At 47.4% G+C, this 18,451-nt stretch overlaps 2 protein-coding genes across 2 annotated transcripts in view; one reads left to right on the top strand and one right to left on the bottom strand.

The window, feature by feature from the left end:
* Positions 1-18,451, top strand: part of TMEM14A (transmembrane protein 14A) — a 248,263-nt gene that overhangs the window by 129,986 nt on the left and 99,826 nt on the right. The window lies entirely within an intron of this gene.
* LOC142452901 (glutathione S-transferase A1) lies at positions 1,157-11,629 on the bottom strand. The gene is made up of 6 exons (XM_075554062.1): positions 11,531-11,629; positions 7,357-7,408; positions 5,950-6,082; positions 4,772-4,913; positions 2,085-2,216; positions 1,157-1,282 (listed from the first exon to the last, which is right to left on the bottom strand). The coding sequence occupies exons 1-6, from the start codon at positions 11,615-11,617 to the stop codon at positions 1,157-1,159; spliced, it is 672 nt and encodes a 223-aa protein (XP_075410177.1). The 5' UTR covers positions 11,618-11,629.

Genomic DNA, 18,451 nt, shown 5'->3' with positions numbered 1-18,451 from the left:
GTAGCTCGCTCTTTAACTTGTATATCCAACACGGAACCAGTTAATGGAAGATCTCTCTGGGGATAGAGTTACACCTAGGTCCTTGGCTCCACATGAAAAGAATTCATGCCAAAGCCTGGCTCGTGATCCAAGTGAGTTTAATGAGAGTTAGAAGAATTTTCAGGTTTTACGCGGCACCCATAGGATTCCTCCCGACCAAGAAGCCTGGCAGAGACTGCTCGGCGTCACGCAAAGATCTCTCTCCCAAGTTCTCCTCCAAAGACTGTCTCAAGTTCTTGCTCATGTTCTCTCCTCAGTTCCTCCTCTCTCCCCCTGGCTCCTAACTTTTCAAGGATTCCAGGGGGAGGCATGGTGGATGACCCCAGATCAACCCCATTGACTGGATTGAATTCACCTGGCCCAGGTGGGCCGATCCATGCTTAATGCCCACCCGTGTCCACAGTTGGTAAACCTAGGCTTGTCAGCATGTGCAGCGCGTTACCCTTTGTTCTCGTGCTTGGCTCTCTTGGGCGTGCATCAATGGACATCCCATCCCTGCCTATCTGCCTTACCCCTCCCAGGTTGTGAAGCTATAAATCATCCCAGAAGCAGAATGCTTCATTTCTCTCCAAGGGAGTGGCTAATAAGTTCAAACTTCTGCAGAGATAGTAGGATAATGAGCCTCCAGCTCAGCAGTTCCTGCCAATCTGGTTTCAACCATGGAGTCCCAGCAGCATGGGGGATTACATCCTGCTAGCCTCTAGGCCAGTGGTTCAAACCCAACAGCAAACGTCAAGGGGAAAAGATGAGGTTGTCTGTTCCAGGGAGGATCCACAGCCTAGTAGGAGCTGTTCTACTCTGTCCACAGGGCCCTATGGCACAACCGCAGTGGGTGAAATCACACAGTTAAATTTGGCAGCAAATCCCAAACAGGAAATTCCAAAAGAAATAAAAAAGTACAGGTGCAGGGATATTGGACTATTGATTTTCAGATTATATTATAATCCAAAGAACAACTCATGCTAATTTATGTCCACAGCAGTTTTATTATTTAGCTGACCTATAAAATTTGCAACTGTTTATTACTCTCACACCCGCCAGGATGAAGGATTAGAAAGCGCTTCAACACTGATCAATTTCAGACTTGTGCTGCATGTGCTCAGCCTCCATGCCTGCATTACTTAAACTTGAAAATCTTCCTGGCTTTTTCTAAACTTTCCTCATCAACAGGGGGCTTCCTCTGGCTGCCAGGCTGCAGGAACTTCTTCACCTTGGGGAGGCTGTTGACTCTGGCTTTCAGGGCCTGCAGGGGACAACAGCACAGCCTCAGGGAGGAGCGAGAGGACCACCTGCCACCCTCCAAGACCCACCCCCACCGTGTCCCTCCCTCTGCACCCAAATGTGAAGCAGACACCCAGAGAGAGAGAGCAAGATAAGAGGAAGGCAGCATTGTTTGATAGCACCCTCCCCTGACGGCTACTTTGTCTAAGACTTTCCTCATCTCCCAGACTTCCCTATCTTCATTCTTAGAGACATCTTGTACATTCACTGCATTTGTTCAATACAAGGAAGAATGTGTGTCTGTCTGCAGATAGCAACACCAATAAAGAGTGCAACAAACAGAAGGAAGACATAGGGCGATGGAGTTATGAAGAAGATAGAGAAATGAAAAAACGCTAACCCTTGGGGACAGTTGAAATTCATTTGGTCAGTGATCCATAAGGACTGGAGAAGGGAGAACTGTCCAGGGAGGGACCCAACATCTGACTGATGGGCCAGAGCTCCGGTAGGAAATCAGCGGGAAAGAGGCCTGCTCAGACAGACACAGAGAGAGAAGTCCCACAGAGCAGTGCGACCAGAGGCAGCCATGGAGAGAGGAATGGGCAGACAGATGCTGAGTCTTGGCTCTGTCTCAGGGTAAATTCCTCTTTGAGGGTACCCTGCCCTTCAGATGTCCTTGTCCGAACAAGGCCTTCTCATGCGTCAGAACCAGGACCCAGAAGCTGATCTTGGTGACATGAGGGGGCCTGAAAGCCTGGGCTGGGCTGGGGCTCAGAACATCGCCTGTGCATGGACCATCGCCTCCATGCCCAGAAATCAGTCACCTTCAGCAGAGGGAAGTTGGCGATCAGGCTGGAGTCCAGCTCTTCCACGTAGTAGAGAAGTTCCACCAGGTGAATGTCAGCCCTGCTCAGCTTGTTGCCAACAAGGTAGTCCTGTCCGTGGCTCTTTAACACCTGGAACACGAGAGGACATCACACCAGGAGCTGCACACTCAAGAGGGGTTTCTCCCGACTCCCTGCAGCCCTGCTCCCACGCTCCTATTCCTACTGGGGATGTTCAGACTCAGGGACAGAGAGGGTTTCAGCTGCTTTTCCTCATCCTCAGCTGAAGGCCAGGCCAGAATGTTCTCCTCCCTTCCCACATCATTGTGGCATTTCTCCCTCTCACTCCATCCCAGGCACCTCCCACAGGGGCCAAGGCCAGCCCCTGCTTCACATGGGGTCTATGCATTTCTAGCCACTTTTAAATGATGCAGCCTCCACACTTCAGGTGAGTCTCTCTTTCCATTCTCTCTCTCTCTCTCTCTCTCTCTCTCTCTCTCTCTCTCTCTCTCTCTCTCTATATATATATATATATATATATATATATATATATATATATATATATATATATATATATATATTTCTCTCTCTCTCTTCCCCCCCCTCATTTTCTCTCTCTCCCCTTCCTCCTGTTGTCCTTGATCCTACCTCTTCTTTCCCACTCAGACAGCGTCTCTTCAGAACCATGCTGTTTCAGAATCTACATTTCCAATGTGCTTCCTCACTTCCTAGTCTCTATCTCTCTCTGTTCTCAAATAAACTTCCGTCTACTTGAATTCATCTTCAAATATTCCATCGTAAAATATTCCAAATAAAATATAAGGAAAAGAGGTAAAATACCCTTAAATATTCCAGTAAAATACTAAGGATAAAAAACACACGCATCATGTCAATACCTAAAGATGAGCCATTGTCGACCATATTGGCAACTTTTCTTTCTGACTGGATTGGCTTGGAGAATTTTGCAGACTTACCTCATATAAAGCTAAAATGTCAAAAGCTCATCCAGAATACACATGTTCACAGAGAGAGCTGTTGGAATTTCTAATCGCAGATGTCCTTAATCTGCCATGTGCTGTATAGTTTGTCTTCCGCGACTGTATCCTAGACTTTCAGCATCACAAGAGCCATGAAGGCCTTTTATCTTATTCTCATTTGTGACAGTTACAGATTGGTCTTCATTTAGCTGGGCTAGCTTTCTCAGTGGTTTAGCAATGACCACCTATGAATCCCCAATGATGCGATCTCCTTACGTATAATAGAAAAGGACACTGTGGTAAAACTTGCTTGCCTTTTCTTGGGTCTGGATCCTGCATCTGTTTCACCAAACTTCAATTCTGAGAACATGAGCTAGTGGCCTGAAAGATTGCTTGGCAGTCTTAGGAACTCCCCGCAGCCTGCCAGCTTGTAGCCATATACCTCTGCAGCCAGATGCCCGTTATCTGACCTGCCAATCTTGGGTTCTTCACCTCCAGCTCCTACTGAATTCATCTCACTCACCGACTTGGAACTTGCCTGCTTATACCTGTGGGCACTCCATTTCTTTTATCTAAACAAATGCACCGCCACTAAATCAATTCTGACTCATAGCAACTGTATAAGACAGGGTAGAATGGCCCTGGTGGTTTTCCAAGACTCTAACCCTTCACAGGAGTAGAAAGCCTCCTCTTTCTCCCAAGGAGCTGGCTGGTGACTTTAAAATGCTGACCTCACAGATTCGCCCAAAGCATAACAACCACACGCCCAGCGCTCCTTCTGTGATGTAAACCTCTCTCTAGATATACACTCATATATATGTGTCACTGGTTTTGGGTCTCCAGAGAATCCAGCCTAAGACACTATTGAATCTCCCTTGCTCTTGGAATAGGGCCCGAGCTACAAAGAATGAAGGAGCATTAGTTGAAAAAATGAACGGATGATCTGTAGGAGGACATGTTGATGTTAGTTGCCCAATCTCCATCCCTTCTAAAGAAAGCTTCCTGAATAAATCTTTTGGAGGAGACCCTGGATGACTTGGAAGGAGTAGAGGCAAGGCAAGGATGGCTAGACTTGATCTCAAGTACATTGGACTGCTTGTTAGGAGAGAGCAGTCCTTGGAGAAGGATATCATGCTTCTGAACGTAGAGATAAAGAGAGAAAAAAAGCCCCTCGGCGAGATGGCTGGGCACAGTGGCTGCCACAATGCCGCAAACCTAGCACCACTTGTGCGGATGGTACAGGGCGGGGCCCTGCTCAGTTTTCTGGAGCAGATGGTGGTTGTGAGTTGGAACCAACTCGATGGCATCTAACAACAACAACAGCTCAGACCGAAATCCTGTTCTGCACACTGTGGTCTGAACCCACGCATGCTCCAAAGGCCAGCCCGACACACGACTATGAAATCCTGTCAATTAGAGAACTGTAGAAGAGCTCCTAGGAAATTGAAACATTTGGAAAAATTACACCTTGGCTGTATAACTGAAAAAATTGTCTTCACAGTCAATTTTTATAACTTATCTTATAGAGACTAATATGCATTAAGAGTTTTTGCTTAGTATCAAGGGGAGTCAAGGTATTGAATGAAACTTGTTGGAATGAAGTATAATGTGCCGGACATGCCCAGCCCCTGGTCTCCTGCTCTGTGGTGGAGTCTGGGCTGCTGCCCGGTGGAGTCTGGCTGCCCAAAGCACCACACGGATGGTACTCACCTTCTCGAAGGCAGGGAAATAACGGTTGAGAGTTCTCTCTTTGATCAGGGCAATCTTGGCCTCTTTTTCCCCTGGTGGAGTTATTGGCAAAAGAAGGACCATCTCACCCAAATCCGCCACCCCTTCTGAGTACATGTCAATGCTGCAAGACAAAAAGGGACAGCTGTCAGGGGTCTCCACCTGAGATTCCATCACTCAGAAGGTCTCCACCTGAGATTCCATCACTCAGAAGGTCTCCACCTGGGATTCCGTCACTCAGAGGTCTCAACCTGGGGTCCGTCACCCAAAAGTCTCCACCTGGGATTCTGTCACTCAGAAGGACCTTCTTCTTTACTGGGTGCTTTGGGGGCTAGTCATGGTGCTATCATTTTCATGTTCTGTTTTGACAATTGACATATTGTATGCATGTGCGTTCAATGCATACTGTCCAACGTGTGTTCAATACATGAGCAAAACCAGGTAACCGAGAACCTGGGTGACCTGTTGCAGGTAAAAGCCAAGGCAGAAATTTAGAGAATCACTGCAAGCACCAAGAGATACTGTCCCTAAGGCTTGCCGTAATTGTCCTACAAACACTACTGTGAGGTATATAGGCAAAGACCTACCTCCGACATCTTCTAAAGAGAGAGGTCACAAGGCCACCACCATGACAGGCAAGTCCCCTCCCTCTTCTCACCACACCAAGTCCACCAGCCTCTGACTGGCAAGGTCCCTCCTCACCACTGCATCAGGGTGGGACTTGAGAACCAGCTCCTTGGATCCCTCCCTCCTCAGCCTTCTTCCGCAGACTCTCAGATCCTTTGTTCTTCTTCCCAGCAGCTGCTGATGTGCACACCCTGGAACCCTGAGATGTTGCAGAATGATCTTGGCCTCTCTCTGCCTTCTAAGTCCTCAGTATCTGCAAACCTCTGTTGCTGGGCTCTGCCCTAGCCACGAACTGAGTGAACCCTTACTTCTCCACCCCTCTTCTTCAATGGCCTCTGCTCTGCCGGACCTCCCTCAACATGCCTAAGGCCTAGCCTGCTGCTGAGCCAGGATTCCCTGCCAGGGGCCCACTCAGCCCTGGGCGCCTGCCCTCCAGGCCTCTCCTGCAGGCCCAGCATGCTCTGTGCAGCCCAGGTGGCATCTACGTGGTCCCCGCGTTCTGTGCTGATTGGAGTAGAGGAAAGGAGGCGTACAGGGCTCTCTCCTTGATGTCCTTCCCGTAGAGGTTGTATTTGGAGGCGATGTAGTTGAGGATGGCTCTGGTCTGCGCCAGCTTCAGCCCATCGATTTCCACCATGGGCACCTGCTGGAACATCAGGCTTCCGTCTTTTGAACGACAGAAAAGAACAGGTGAGGTCGCAATGATTTGCGGATCGCGCTCTTTGAACATGAGACATTAAGTTTGTTGGTGTGACAGAAGCTGCAAACCCAAAGAAACAATGATGACCAGGTAACACATCAACTGAAACAACTCTGGGTTTTCAGCTTTACAGTAACCTTCTTTTCTCTAATCAAACTCCACTTTAATTTTTATTCTCTAATTTTCTTTATCTGATTATTTTCCAGCCAGACGTAAACCTGACTCTGCTGCATTTTACAAGCTTGAAGGATGCTGGGTGTGACTGCATCAGGCTTGCCAGCCAGGGTCCATTTTAAATGGGAAACCCCCCAATCCTGCTCGTGGTGTTCCTGGCAGGTAAGGACAGTGAGAGGGGTTGCTGGGTAGGAACCTCTTTCTGAGCTCCTTCCATCACACCAGGGGCAGGGTGCAAGTGCTGGGCAGGCTCTGTTTCCCTGGCCCCGAGATGATGTTCATTGCTCAGTTTCTCCCTCCTCTGGCCTCTCAACCTGTTCAACATGACCTCCTTTAGCCGAGCCTGCAATATTGCTAGGCTCTTACCAGTCCGGGAGTCCTGGTGATGTGGTGGTGACCTGTGGGACTGCTAACCCCAAGGTTAGCGGTTTGAAACCAGAGCAGCTCTGCGGGAGAAAGATGAGACTTTGTTCTCCCCTAAAGAGCTACAGGCTCAAAAAAACAAAGCTAAAACCCCAGCAATGCACAGGGGCAGTTCTCTCCTGTTTCAGAGGGTCTCTGTGAGTCAGCCTGGGCTCAATGGAAGTGAGTGCAATCTGTTGCTTTTTACCACCTTGTCACAGGCCATAACGATGGAGAAAAGAAGGTCATTGCCACACCTCCGCTGCCTCCTTTCAGTCGGATGCTCATGTCTGTGTATCTTTGGGAGCACGGCAGTGTGGGATCCTAAAGTATTTATGGCTTCTTCATGTTGCACAGAAGCTTGTGAGAGCAAAGTGAGAACCTTCTCAGGGCTGGGGGGGGAGGGCATGGGATTGGGGGATACGCGGAGGGGGGTGTGGGGCAAAGGCGGGCACAGAAGTGGTTTCTGGGGCAAAGACTACTAGAAGTGTAGCCGTCCTTAGTGTGAGAGGGCTGCCTGACCTGCCCCAGCAGACCCATATCTTACATTTCAGGCAATTCTCTCCCTCTCTCCCACCCCATAAATGTACTGCCAGGCGTCAAAGCCTCCACATCAGCCTTCTGGGAAGGAACCTCCCCCCGGAGTGTTGGAAAGTGCCCTTACCATTTCTCAGTTTGTCCAGGTCTTCAGCGGTTTCTATAAATTTCTCTTCAAACTGAAAAACAGAGACAATTAGAAAAATAAAGTAAAAACATCCTGTTCCAACATTCAGCAGAGTGATAGAGCTTTCAAACTGAATTGGCGAAAGTAAAGTATGTGAATTTGCCAAGAGGAGTCTGATGGTGGCCCTGTGGATTCATTCGATCAGATTCACCAAGCAAAGGACCTGGGCGCAGCAGCTGGCTGCTGCTTCCTGAAGGTCCCTGCACTTCCATCTTGTCCTTGACCTTAGGTTAGAATTAGGGAGGAGAATGCCCTTGGGGGGAAGAGCCTAGGGAGCTTGTGGTCCTTCAGGAGGTTGAGCATCTTGGGACAGTCAGTTTCTCCAGGTCCCATGAGTATAGGACTGTGTGTGTCCCCATCGTAGGGTACACCACTGGGCCAAACTCAAACCCAAACTCACCACTATCAAGATGATGCCTCCACATCGGGAACCTATAGGACTGGATAGGAGACCCTGTGAGTTCCCGAGACTGTAACTATTTATGGGAGTAGAAAGTTCCATCTTTCTCCCGAGAACTGGTTTCGAACTGCGGACCTTGCAGATGGCAGCCCACTCTGTAACCACTCCATCAGAGCTCTTCCTCTCTGGACTGGGGGCCATTCAAATGTCTGCCACCAATTACAGTCTTGGCCATAATGTTGCTCGCCTCTTTCAGGGCCGCTTCCCTCGGGGCAAAATAGGTTCCCTTGGTTGTCAGGCTTCCATTCCTGCAATTCTCTATCTCCTCCCAGGGAACATGTAGGAGACGCATAATTGCCCATTAACCGAGGGCCTTGTGCAGTTTCACCACTCCTGACCCAGACAGCTTGGTTTCTGATTTGTCTTCCTGGGTTTGCATCTCACCTTTTTCACTCTGTGACCTTTGCTCATTCGTGAACCTCTGCGGGCCGCAGTGTCCTCATCTGAGTGTGAGTACGGGCTCATTTTCGTCCTTCAGGTGTAGCATTTGCAACGGTACTACCCAACCCCACAGGTCAGGCCAGGCACCCCGTGTGTGGTCACAGTTTACAGAGGACCTAGTTCAAAAACAGCCAGATGGGATGGTGGGTGGGCCTCAAGCTGCGGTGGAGATCCATTCAGTGAGCAGGGTGTTGCTTGTGAAGTGGCTGGAGACCAGTGGGAGTGAGCAATGGGGCTATGACTGTCACCCTTGGGGCACGGAGGACCTGCGAGCCCTGAGCAGGTCACTGGGCAGTTCCCAGCCCTCCACTGTGACCCTCCAGGCTGGGACTTCATGTTGCTCTCAACCTGGCCCTGGGCTCCATCTTCCTGGGAGGAGCTCATTCTGTACGGGGTTCCCCACGGAGCCAACCTAACCATGCAACAGAAGGGGAACTGTGCGCAAACAGGTTACTCATTTAGTAAGAGGAAACAACCAAAGGTCGCAGCACTTAGATTTTGTTGGCTTGTTTGGGCCTGTTGGCTCACACCATTGACGGAGGGAGTGGCCTGGTCCTGGAGAGGCGCCGATGGCAGATTAAAATGAGATCAGATCTCAATGATTAACACCTTGTCATCTGATATCCCTTCCAAAACCCTTTGTTCTTGGTTTGGTTTTTAATAGCTGTTATGTTTGGGTTTTCTTCCTCTACTTTCTTTCATGAGGGCTTATCTGTGTTGTCTCTTGTCTGACATCGTTGGGATTTCTCTTGGCTCTCTACTATGAAATTTTCTGTTTCCAGTATATGAAGCCCAGGACAGATGAATCTAGACTAGGCCGTGATTGGAGTGAGGGTTCCTGTGGGGGTACAGCAGGGGAGGCAGGGGTTGCAATGGAAGCTGCTATCACGGAGCACAAGGAGGAAGAAATGCTTTGAAATTGATTGTGGTACTGATTGTACAATACTGCTTGATATGATTGAACTTTGAGATGATGTCTGCATTAGCTCCTAATGAAATCATTTGTGGGCAGTTGCGCAGGTGAGGTCTATTGGGGAGCAAACAATGAATGTGGGAGGGGGAAGGATCTTTAGAATGGATTGCATTGATGTATATACACTCTTTTTAAAAGTGGTATCGCTATGGAAAAGTATGCCTTGTGAATATTTTATCAAGAAAACTACTAAACAACTACTACCGTGGGTGAAAGAGGAAGAGTTTTGGTTTAGGGGTCCCTGAGTTTATGTTCAGGGAGGAGAGGAATTTGGAAAAGGCACTCCATCATGACAGTGCAACCCCAACAGTCTGATCGATGGCACTGTATTACACATGTAGAAGTTGCTGAATTGGAGAACTTTTTGTTTTGCATACCTTGCCACGATTTAAAAAATAATAATAATTACATGAGTTTTTAAAAACAGGTAAGAAGGGAAGTATAAAAGTATTTGGATTATCATTTTAGAGGATAATTGGCCTTTTAGGCATAAAAACTAAAGCTTTTACCAAAAAATGATTTGGAATAGTTAATAAATTAATTTAAAAGATTTACAGTTTCAGAAGCACTGCAGGGTGTGGGTTTTTGGGGTAACTACAATCACTGACTCCCTCACCCTCACAGTTGTGATTTATATTGTAAGCTTAATTGCGCTCATTTTCTTTTGTTGCATAGTTATATCTTGGAGATTTTTAGTATAGCTACAGATATAACGATCCTCCCAGTGTCTATAATCCAACCATTGAAGCCATCACTTGTCCCCATAACTTCCATAATTATCCACTCAAGTAAATATCATCATCTATACCTCTGCTGCTCTCCCTCCATAGTAATCATTTCATGTAAAACTTTGTCCTTCATTATACAGCTCTAGAACATGGAACTACTTTAAAAATAACCTCCATTCATTACCACACCTGAAAATTCACCACGGTAATTCTTTAATAACATCTATGGTCCTGTGTCTGTTTGTTGCAAACACGTCAAACTATTTTTCCAGTATGTTTAACAAGGAGCACCCTGCTGAGCTGGTGGTGATGGACACTGTTTCCTTCATTGCCAGGCGCCCTGAAGCAGGGATTTAACATGTTACTTAGTTACACCTCTGTCTCCTTTTCGGTAATTGGTAACAGGTGGTTCAATCAAGTTTATCCAGGAAAAATTTACATGGAAGATAATCCTTTTCAGGACCGGGTGCCATGAAGTTTCACAATAGGTAAGCACTCATTCAACTGTATCACAGAAATCAAGGCACAGAACTTTCCTGTCGCCCCGATAAATTCTCTCATGCATCTTCATAGTCAATCCTCCCTACCAACAGTACTGCTATTGAGCCCATTCTGACTCGCACTGATGCTAAAGGGGCGACTAGAGCTGCTCCTTAGCATTTGTAAAGCGGTAAATCTTCCCAGGCACAGAGACCCACCTTTCTCCCAGGACATAGCTGGGAGGTAGGTTTGAACCACTGGCCTTGTGGTTAGCAGCTCAACATGTGTAACCAGCAGGACTCCTTTACCTCTCTCAGGCAACCACAAATAGGCTACTCATCTAGATTTCCCTTGGTAGAGTTAATAAATGGAGATTTAAAGTGGAATGATACTCATCGGTATCTGGCCTTTTGAATTCAACCCGATTCTGAGATCCATCCATGTGAATGCTGCCTGGATCCGCAACACATTGCTTTACTTTCCAGGAGCCCTTCTGGATTCAGATCATGTCATCTGCAAATAGGGATGCGGATGCTTCTTCTCTTCCCATCTGGAAGCCTTTTATGTCCCTTTCTTGCTGAATTTCCCTGGACAGAGGCTCTAATACAATGTGAACAGATGTGGCGAGACCGAGGGCACCTTCCTGTTCCGTGCTTGATCTTACAGGGGTGGGGCTGGCGGGGGCAGTCTTTTCTCACTGAGAGTGAGAGTAGTGGAGGGCTGGGGAGGGCAGCAGTGACCTTAACTGCTTGAGGAAATTCCCTTCTTTACTAAGTTTCTGCAGAGTTATCTGGAAATGGTGTCGAATTTTGTTGGATGATTTTCTTTCAGATGACCGTGTGCTTTTGCCCCTTGCATAACTTGTATCGTGTATTACATGGATTACCTTCGATTGCCAGTATCATGATCTGTTTATTGAAGGCACACACTACTGCCAGGCCATCTAATATGGAAGTCTCCTGCCTTGTGTGAGAAAAGCACATTGGGACAGACACTTTTAGAAGGACGTCCATAACCTGGCTCAGAACCTACCTCAACTCCAGCTGCGGCCAAGAGCCAGCGGGTGGATTCCATGCGGCCTCGACCATTGAAGTAATGTAGCGTGGGCTTTCCTGCCATGGTAGCAGAGGTTTGGTTTTCTCTCGACCTGAATGAAAGAATGAGTGGATAAAGGAATAAGACAATGATGTACTTTAGCATGCACGTTTGAACAGCACCAACCACACAGAAGGTTGGAATGTGTGGCTTCTTCATGGCAGGTTGGAAGAGTCCCACCATGGTCTTCCTTGCCCCAATCCTCACTGATCCGTGGTCAGCATTGTGAGATCCCTTCAAATCTTCTCATGTTTCCCTTTTAGACCCAGGTGCTAGTGCTCATGGGAGGAGGATTTGATGGCAGAACCAATGTGAGAATCCTACTCCTGCTCCTGGCCCAGTGTTTTTGATACGTTGCACGTTCACTCTGCATTTATCAACAGTCTTCCAAAGACCTGACTGTTCTGTGACAATTGGTGTTACAGGAAAATAGAGGACAGCTGTGTCAGATGACAAAAAGGAGAATCACGCCCTCATTCTGTAATGGCCAGGGCACTGAGATTCACGGCCCAGGACATGGATTCGTGGCAAAGCTGAGCCAGAATCCAGTAGTGCTGTCGTTGAGCAAATCCATTCCTAGGGTAGGGGTAAAAGCAGGCCAACCTGGGGGATTTATTCAGAGCAAGAGAGAGAGAGAAAGACAGGGACATTTGCAAAGGGGCAGGCAGTTCAGAGCAACGGATGAGAAAGTCACAAAGCAGGTTTTGCTTCTGTGCCCTTGGCAGCCTTAGGCTCAAAGAGTGGGCAGCTAATGTTTTTGGAAGATGATACAGTACCTGATTGTTGAAGATTATACAACAGGGTGGAAGGCCACAGGGAATATGCAAAAATGGAGAGACTCGGGTCTTGGGAAAAAAGACGTTTTCAGGCTAAACCTCCACTATTGGTTACTTTGACGTGGGTGACGTCCTTGGGAAATGATGAGGGGCATTCCCAAGGGATTGTGGAGCCTATAAGATATCCAGAAGTCTGGGAGCATTGTGATAGCTTCACGGGGCTTGTTTCATTATTGACAAGAGTACAGCTCAATTTGGAATTGTCCCAGCCCACATAGGAGTCTATAGCACCTATGTAAACATCTGTGTCCCCCTGTGGGCTCGTGGGGGACAGACCGGTGACACGTTCTCTCTCAGAGTGGTAGGTGTGATGTGAGGGCACTGCCGGATACAGTCAGACTCTCAGACCGCTGTACCACTCCCTCGTTTGAACTTGGTTTAGGAGCAGGAGTATGTTAGAAACATCAAATGACACCGTGCAGCTGTGGTGCGATGATCAGACCCAATCCCCCAGCATTGATACAAACCAGTGGGACTGTGCCATGAGCGACACGGGTTAGGACGGAGCCAGAGAGATGTGGAAAGGTCCTCATAAGCCGGGGACTGTTTAACCTGGCTGACGGAGAGGATTAGGAAATACTGGAAAAAAGAAGTAAAGGCGTACTGGCTGAACTTGGAAAACTCAATTCACGTGAAAGGGATGATTGTTCTTTCTGTTTGGTTATAAATATAGCTTCTCTCACATTAGAAGATTAAAATCTCTACCTATCTTGACCGACCTACAAGTTTTTAGATCACCCTTCGCCATAAGCCTCTCTTGCATCTTGGGGCAGAACGACACCTACAAAACCCTGCCTGGCCAGTGGCATCTCAACTGGACATTGTCACTGAGTGTTTCTTAGAAAACCAACCCCAAACCCAACACACAGCCACCAGGTTCATTCGGATTGCAATGGATTCCGTTTTTCTGAGACTCAGTCTGTATGGGAGCAGTCTCCTCTTTCTCCCACAGAAGGACTCAAGGACACAAGCTGCTTTTGTGTTTGGCGGCCGACTTCCCAGTTCGCGACACCACCAGAGCAGCTCATTTCTTACAGGGCTGGATTCATTTCAGGGCCCTGGCATTAATTTGGTGGGCAGGGGTGGCTTTTTCTCAGTAGGAGGTAGAGGCCCAAGGGGCAAGCAGAGGCAAAGAAACACCTAGACTCCTGTCCCTCTCGCGGGCCAGCCAAACAAATTTAAATGTAGAGCAAATGTGTATTGACTTCTGTTAAAATTGAGTCAGTTCTATTGGAAAAGCAACAGTACCATAAATGGTTATACTCCCTCTGGCCCTGGACATGCTCTCACGAAACCTGAAACGATTCCTTTCCCTCTAATGTAGCTCATCTTTCTCCTGTCCTTCTTCTCTACATGCTTCATGCTTCACATTGCTGCAGAGATCAATCAGTCTCACACTGGCTTACTCACACCAAAACTCGCTGACCCACACCGAACAGGTCCAATGAGCCCACAAAACAAGGTCTCTCCTGTTCTAAAGACACCGTTTTGACATCTTTCTCTAGCTCTCGACAAGTGAGGCCAGGGAATAGCATGTGAAGGTAAATTACATCAGTACTCACCGCACAAACCGCTGCTCCCTGCTTAGCTCACCACCCACCAGCTCTTGTCTTTGGAACCGGTGTATGCAGTTAAATCAAACCTTCTGGGCCCAGAGACTCAGAGTGCAGTTAGCCACTCCCCCACCTCTTCCGGAACCACCCCGGGTGTCCTAGATTATCAAAGAGCAAGTCAATCCTTTATTGCAAAACAACAAGCTAGTGTGTTTCGTTTCAAGGTTGACCATGTCTTTAAACAAAGTCTGCAGATGTGTTTGACTCTCTCTGGCAGCCAGTGGGGACTGGCTTTGGAGAAACTGTTAGGATTCTCTTGACCGGGATGCAAAGTTGCAGACTTCTTTGCATGTGTGTGTGTGCGGGGGCGAGGGGGGGATGACAGTGTTTCAGGAAGTAAGGTGACCAAAAGGATGACATCCTGGGGTCCTGTCTCGCAGCATCTTGCCAGAGAAAGCATAGGATTCGTATGTTCTGTATGTTTTTGTTCACATTAGGGTTTATCTCAGAGGTGTTATGTCATTGGGGAATTACCCTCTTGAAGTTGTCTTATTTGTTTTTTGGGATATGAACCGCAGGATTGATGAACCTATAGGGACAGCAAGTAGAACAGGGGTTTCGGGGCAGGAAGAGGGGTTTGGGGCTGGGTTAAAGGGAGCTGATTTCATGGCGTTCAAGAAGGAAAGGCATGTTTTGAAACCGTGGCAGCAATTGTACAACACTGCTTGATGTGATTGAACTATGGATTGATAGGATATATATATTAACTCCAAATTAATAATAAAATTTTAAATCTAAAATAAAATGTATATATGAGTGTATATATATGTATGTATATTTCTATTTAATCCCCTGCTGTGTGGATTTTTGGCAAAAATATAGATTGTATTATGCATAACTACATTCCAAGTACTTTTGGGGATATACTTTACTAAAAAGATTATTCGCTGTTCATTTAAAATTCACATTTCATTGCTTGCCCCGTATTTTACTTGCTGAAACTGGCACCTCTATGGCATCCCTTCTTCTCTGTACTACACGCAAGCCAGCCTCGCCAGCCTCTGAACCTTGGCACATGCTATTGGTTCTGACTGGAACCTTCGCCCTTCACCCACATTCTCCCTGGTCACTTTCATAACATTGTTTTGACAGCAGGTGTTTCCTTTCTGCTCTGGCCTTAGTCAGCGAGCTCCTGAGATCGGGGTCTTTTTCTGGCTTGCAGACAAGTCTCCATACTGGGACACGGCACTTAGCACATAGGATGATCTCAGTAAGTTCATATTTCAGAAATTCCTGAGAAACACAAATGTAGAGGGAGTTGACTAGCAACCCCCAAGGGAGTGGTTCCACGCAGTCCTATGTGAAATCAGAATCAACCCATCCGCAATGGGTAGAATCCCAAGGTCATGTTCTAGAGCAAATCCCACACAGCTAGACAACAAAGCTGTCTCTCTCTGTGATTTGTGTCTCTATATCTGATCATAATTTTTTTAAAGAGCAAAACATAATAAGGTATGTCCACAGCAGTTTTAGTATTTAGTTGACCTAGATAATTTTCAAGTGTATATTACCCTCACACCAGCCAGGATGAAGGATTTAGAAAGCGCTTCATCGCTTATCAATTTCAGACTTGTTCTGCATGTGTTCAGCCTCCATGTCTGCTTTACTTAAACTTGAAAATCGTCCTGGATTTTTCTAAAGTTTCCTCATCAGCAGGTGGCTTCCTCTGGCTGCCAGGCTGCAGGAACTTCTTCACCTTGGCGAGGCTGCTGACTCTGGCTTTCAGGGCCTGCAGGGGACAACAGCACAGCCTCATGGAGGAGTATCAGCCCAAGTCACCTGCTACCCTCCAAGACCCACCCCCACCATGTCCCTCCCTCAGCACCCAAATGTGAAGCAGACAGGGGGAGGGGGGAGAGAGAGAGAGAGAGAGCAAGATAAGAGGAAGGCAGCATTGTTTGATAGCACCCTCCCCTGAAGGCTACTTTGTCTAAGACTTTCCTCATCTCCCAGACTTCCCCATCTTCATCCTTAGAGACGTCTTGTACATTCACTGTGCTTGTGCAATACAAGGAAGAATGTGTGTCTGTCTGTAGATGGCAGCACCAATAAAGTGTCCAATGAACAGAAATGAAGATGGGATAGGACAGAATGAAAAAGACATTTGCCCGGTGAGAGAGAACCACTGAAGACGGGGCAAGCTATTCAGGGAGGGACCCAACATCTGACCGATGGGCCAGAGACCTGGTAGGATATCAGTGGGAAAGAGGCCTACTCAGACAGACACAGAGAGAGCATGAAGTCCCAGAGAGCAGTGCAACCAGGGGCAGCCATGGAGAGAGGGCTGGGCAGACAGATGCGGAGTCTTGGCTCTGTCTCAGGGTAAAATCCTGTTAGAGGGGTACCCTGCACGTCAGATATCCTTGTGCAAACAAGGCCTTTTTATGAGTCAGAACCAGGACCCAGAAGCTGATTGTGGTGACATGAGGGCGAGTGAAGGCCTGGTGCTCAGCCCAGAAATCAGTCACTTTCAGCAGAGGGAAGTTGGCGATCAGGCTGGAGTCCAGCTCTTCCACGTAGTAGAGAAGTTCCACCAGGTGAATGTCAGCCCTGCTCAGCTTGTTGCCAACAAGGTAGTCCTGTCCGTGGCTCTTTAACACCTGGAACATGAGAGGACATCACACCACAAATTCTGGCCTAGGCTGGCTCCTGCTCTCCGTGGACTGCCCAGTCCATCTGCCCCAGCTTGGCTGCCATACTTGGTGGTTCCTTCATTTTTCACACCCTTCTCTGGGTCTTAGTCTTGCCCCCTTCACCTCCATTGTCCCGTCTTTGCTCCTTACCAAACTTGATGTCATGAACTGAGCTGTGTCCTCAATACATATGTGTCTTAAATTCTAACCTTTATACATCTGGTGAATCCCATGGGGGGGACAAGTTGCCTTTGGTATGTTCATGGGTAATGCTAGCATAGAATGTGTGTTAAGTCAATCTCATGAGGTAGGGTGGTGATAAAACCATCAAGTGGACAAGCCCAGGTGGAATAAGAGAGATGCCACCCCGTGTAAAGATCACCAAGGAACCAGAACCTTGTTCTGGAGTCCATAGAGCGGGAACATCTAGAGGGCCAGTGTAAGTCAGAATGGACTTAATGGAAAGGGAGGGTTTTTTATGTTACACTTTGATGTGAAGAGCAAATGGTAAAGGGGTGTAAAACACAACTGTACCAGATATGGACTGAGTGCTTTGTAGCCGTCGACTGTCCCTCCGAGCTTAGCAGAAGGCTGCAGATTCATCATACGGATGCACCCTTTGTATTGTGAGCACAAGCAATCCGGCATTGGTGGAAATGAGAGGTTTCCTTGGTCTGTTTCTAGTCTTTTAACACCTTGTGAGTTATGACTTCTGCAAAGAGCAGGGCTAGAGTCGGAAAGGCAGCAAGTTCTGAGTGGCGGCTACAGATTTTTCATCTAAATATGAAAATCCACGACTACTTACTGATGTAGCTTCTCTCTTTAAGAGGCAGAACCCATCCAACCAAATCTCAAAGGAGAAAATGATCGCCAAAATGGATTTTGACTCTGCACCCCAGGAAAGGCAGGAACCTGGGAATACTCTCCGTTGGAGAGAACCCACGATGTTTGACTGTTTCTTAGTTTGTTCTACTTTAATGTAACCTTGTTTCTTTCTCTCTCTCTCTCTCTCTCTCTCTCTCTCTCTCTCTCTCTCTCTCTCTCTCTCTTTCTTTCTCCTTTTTCTTAAGCTATTAATCATTGTTACCCTGAAAGGTAGAATGTTGCTGGTAGAATAGTCTTTAAATAAAAACCATGTTTGTGGTACATTAAACAGCAACAACAAAATAGCCATGTGATCTCGAGAGCCACTTAGCACCTCCAATTCCTTTCCCGTTTGGGACCGTGGGGGTCCCTATGGCTGTGATAATAGATGCGACACAGTGATGCCTTTCACAGACAGACATGATTTTCTCCCAGTTCAAGGAGCATTGGGTGTGGGGTCTAGGGAAAGGCTTTCTCTTTGAGTGCATTGCATTCTGGAGGGAGGTCTTCAGTTTGTTTCCTGGCTCCTTGAACACCTTCAAGGCGTGCTTTAGTGGGTTAAACGTGGGACTGCACCCATGGTTCAAATTCCCCGGGCTCTCTGTGGAAGAAAGCTGAGCTTTCTGCTCCAGTCAAGATTTACTGTCTTGGCACAGCTCTTGTTTGTCCTATAGGGTCATTTCAAGTCAGAATTGACAGCAGTCGGTGAAGAAAGCACAGTACACATTAGTCCTGTCTCATTAATATAACATACACACACAGCCAATCAATTGCTAAGGTGTTAAAATGTAGATCGAGGTCCAGTCTATTAGGAGTGGAAATACAAATTCTCCAGGGCGGTGGTGGGGGGTGGGGGTGGCGAGGCAGGATGAAAGGGGAAGAACCCCTGCTCTGAACACAGGCCCTCCCTGA

Source organism: Tenrec ecaudatus, chromosome 7 (genome assembly GCF_050624435.1).
Source record: "Tenrec ecaudatus isolate mTenEca1 chromosome 7, mTenEca1.hap1, whole genome shotgun sequence".
NCBI lineage: Eukaryota > Metazoa > Chordata > Mammalia > Afrosoricida > Tenrecidae > Tenrec > Tenrec ecaudatus.
This window is presented reverse-complemented; position numbering and strand designations above follow the sequence as displayed.

Coding starts and splice junctions, on each gene's coding strand:
- LOC142452901 (XM_075554062.1), bottom strand. CDS start 11,617: ATGGCAGGAAAGCCCACGCTACATTACTTCAATGGTCGAGGCCGCATG. Junction 7,409..11,530: donor TGGCCGCAGCTGGAGTTGAG/GTAGGTTCTGAG, acceptor TCTGTTTTTCAG/TTTGAAGAGAAATTTATAGA. Junction 4,914..5,949: donor GACATCAAGGAGAGAGCCCT/GTACGCCTCCTT, acceptor TTTGTCTTGCAG/CATTGACATGTACTCAGAAG.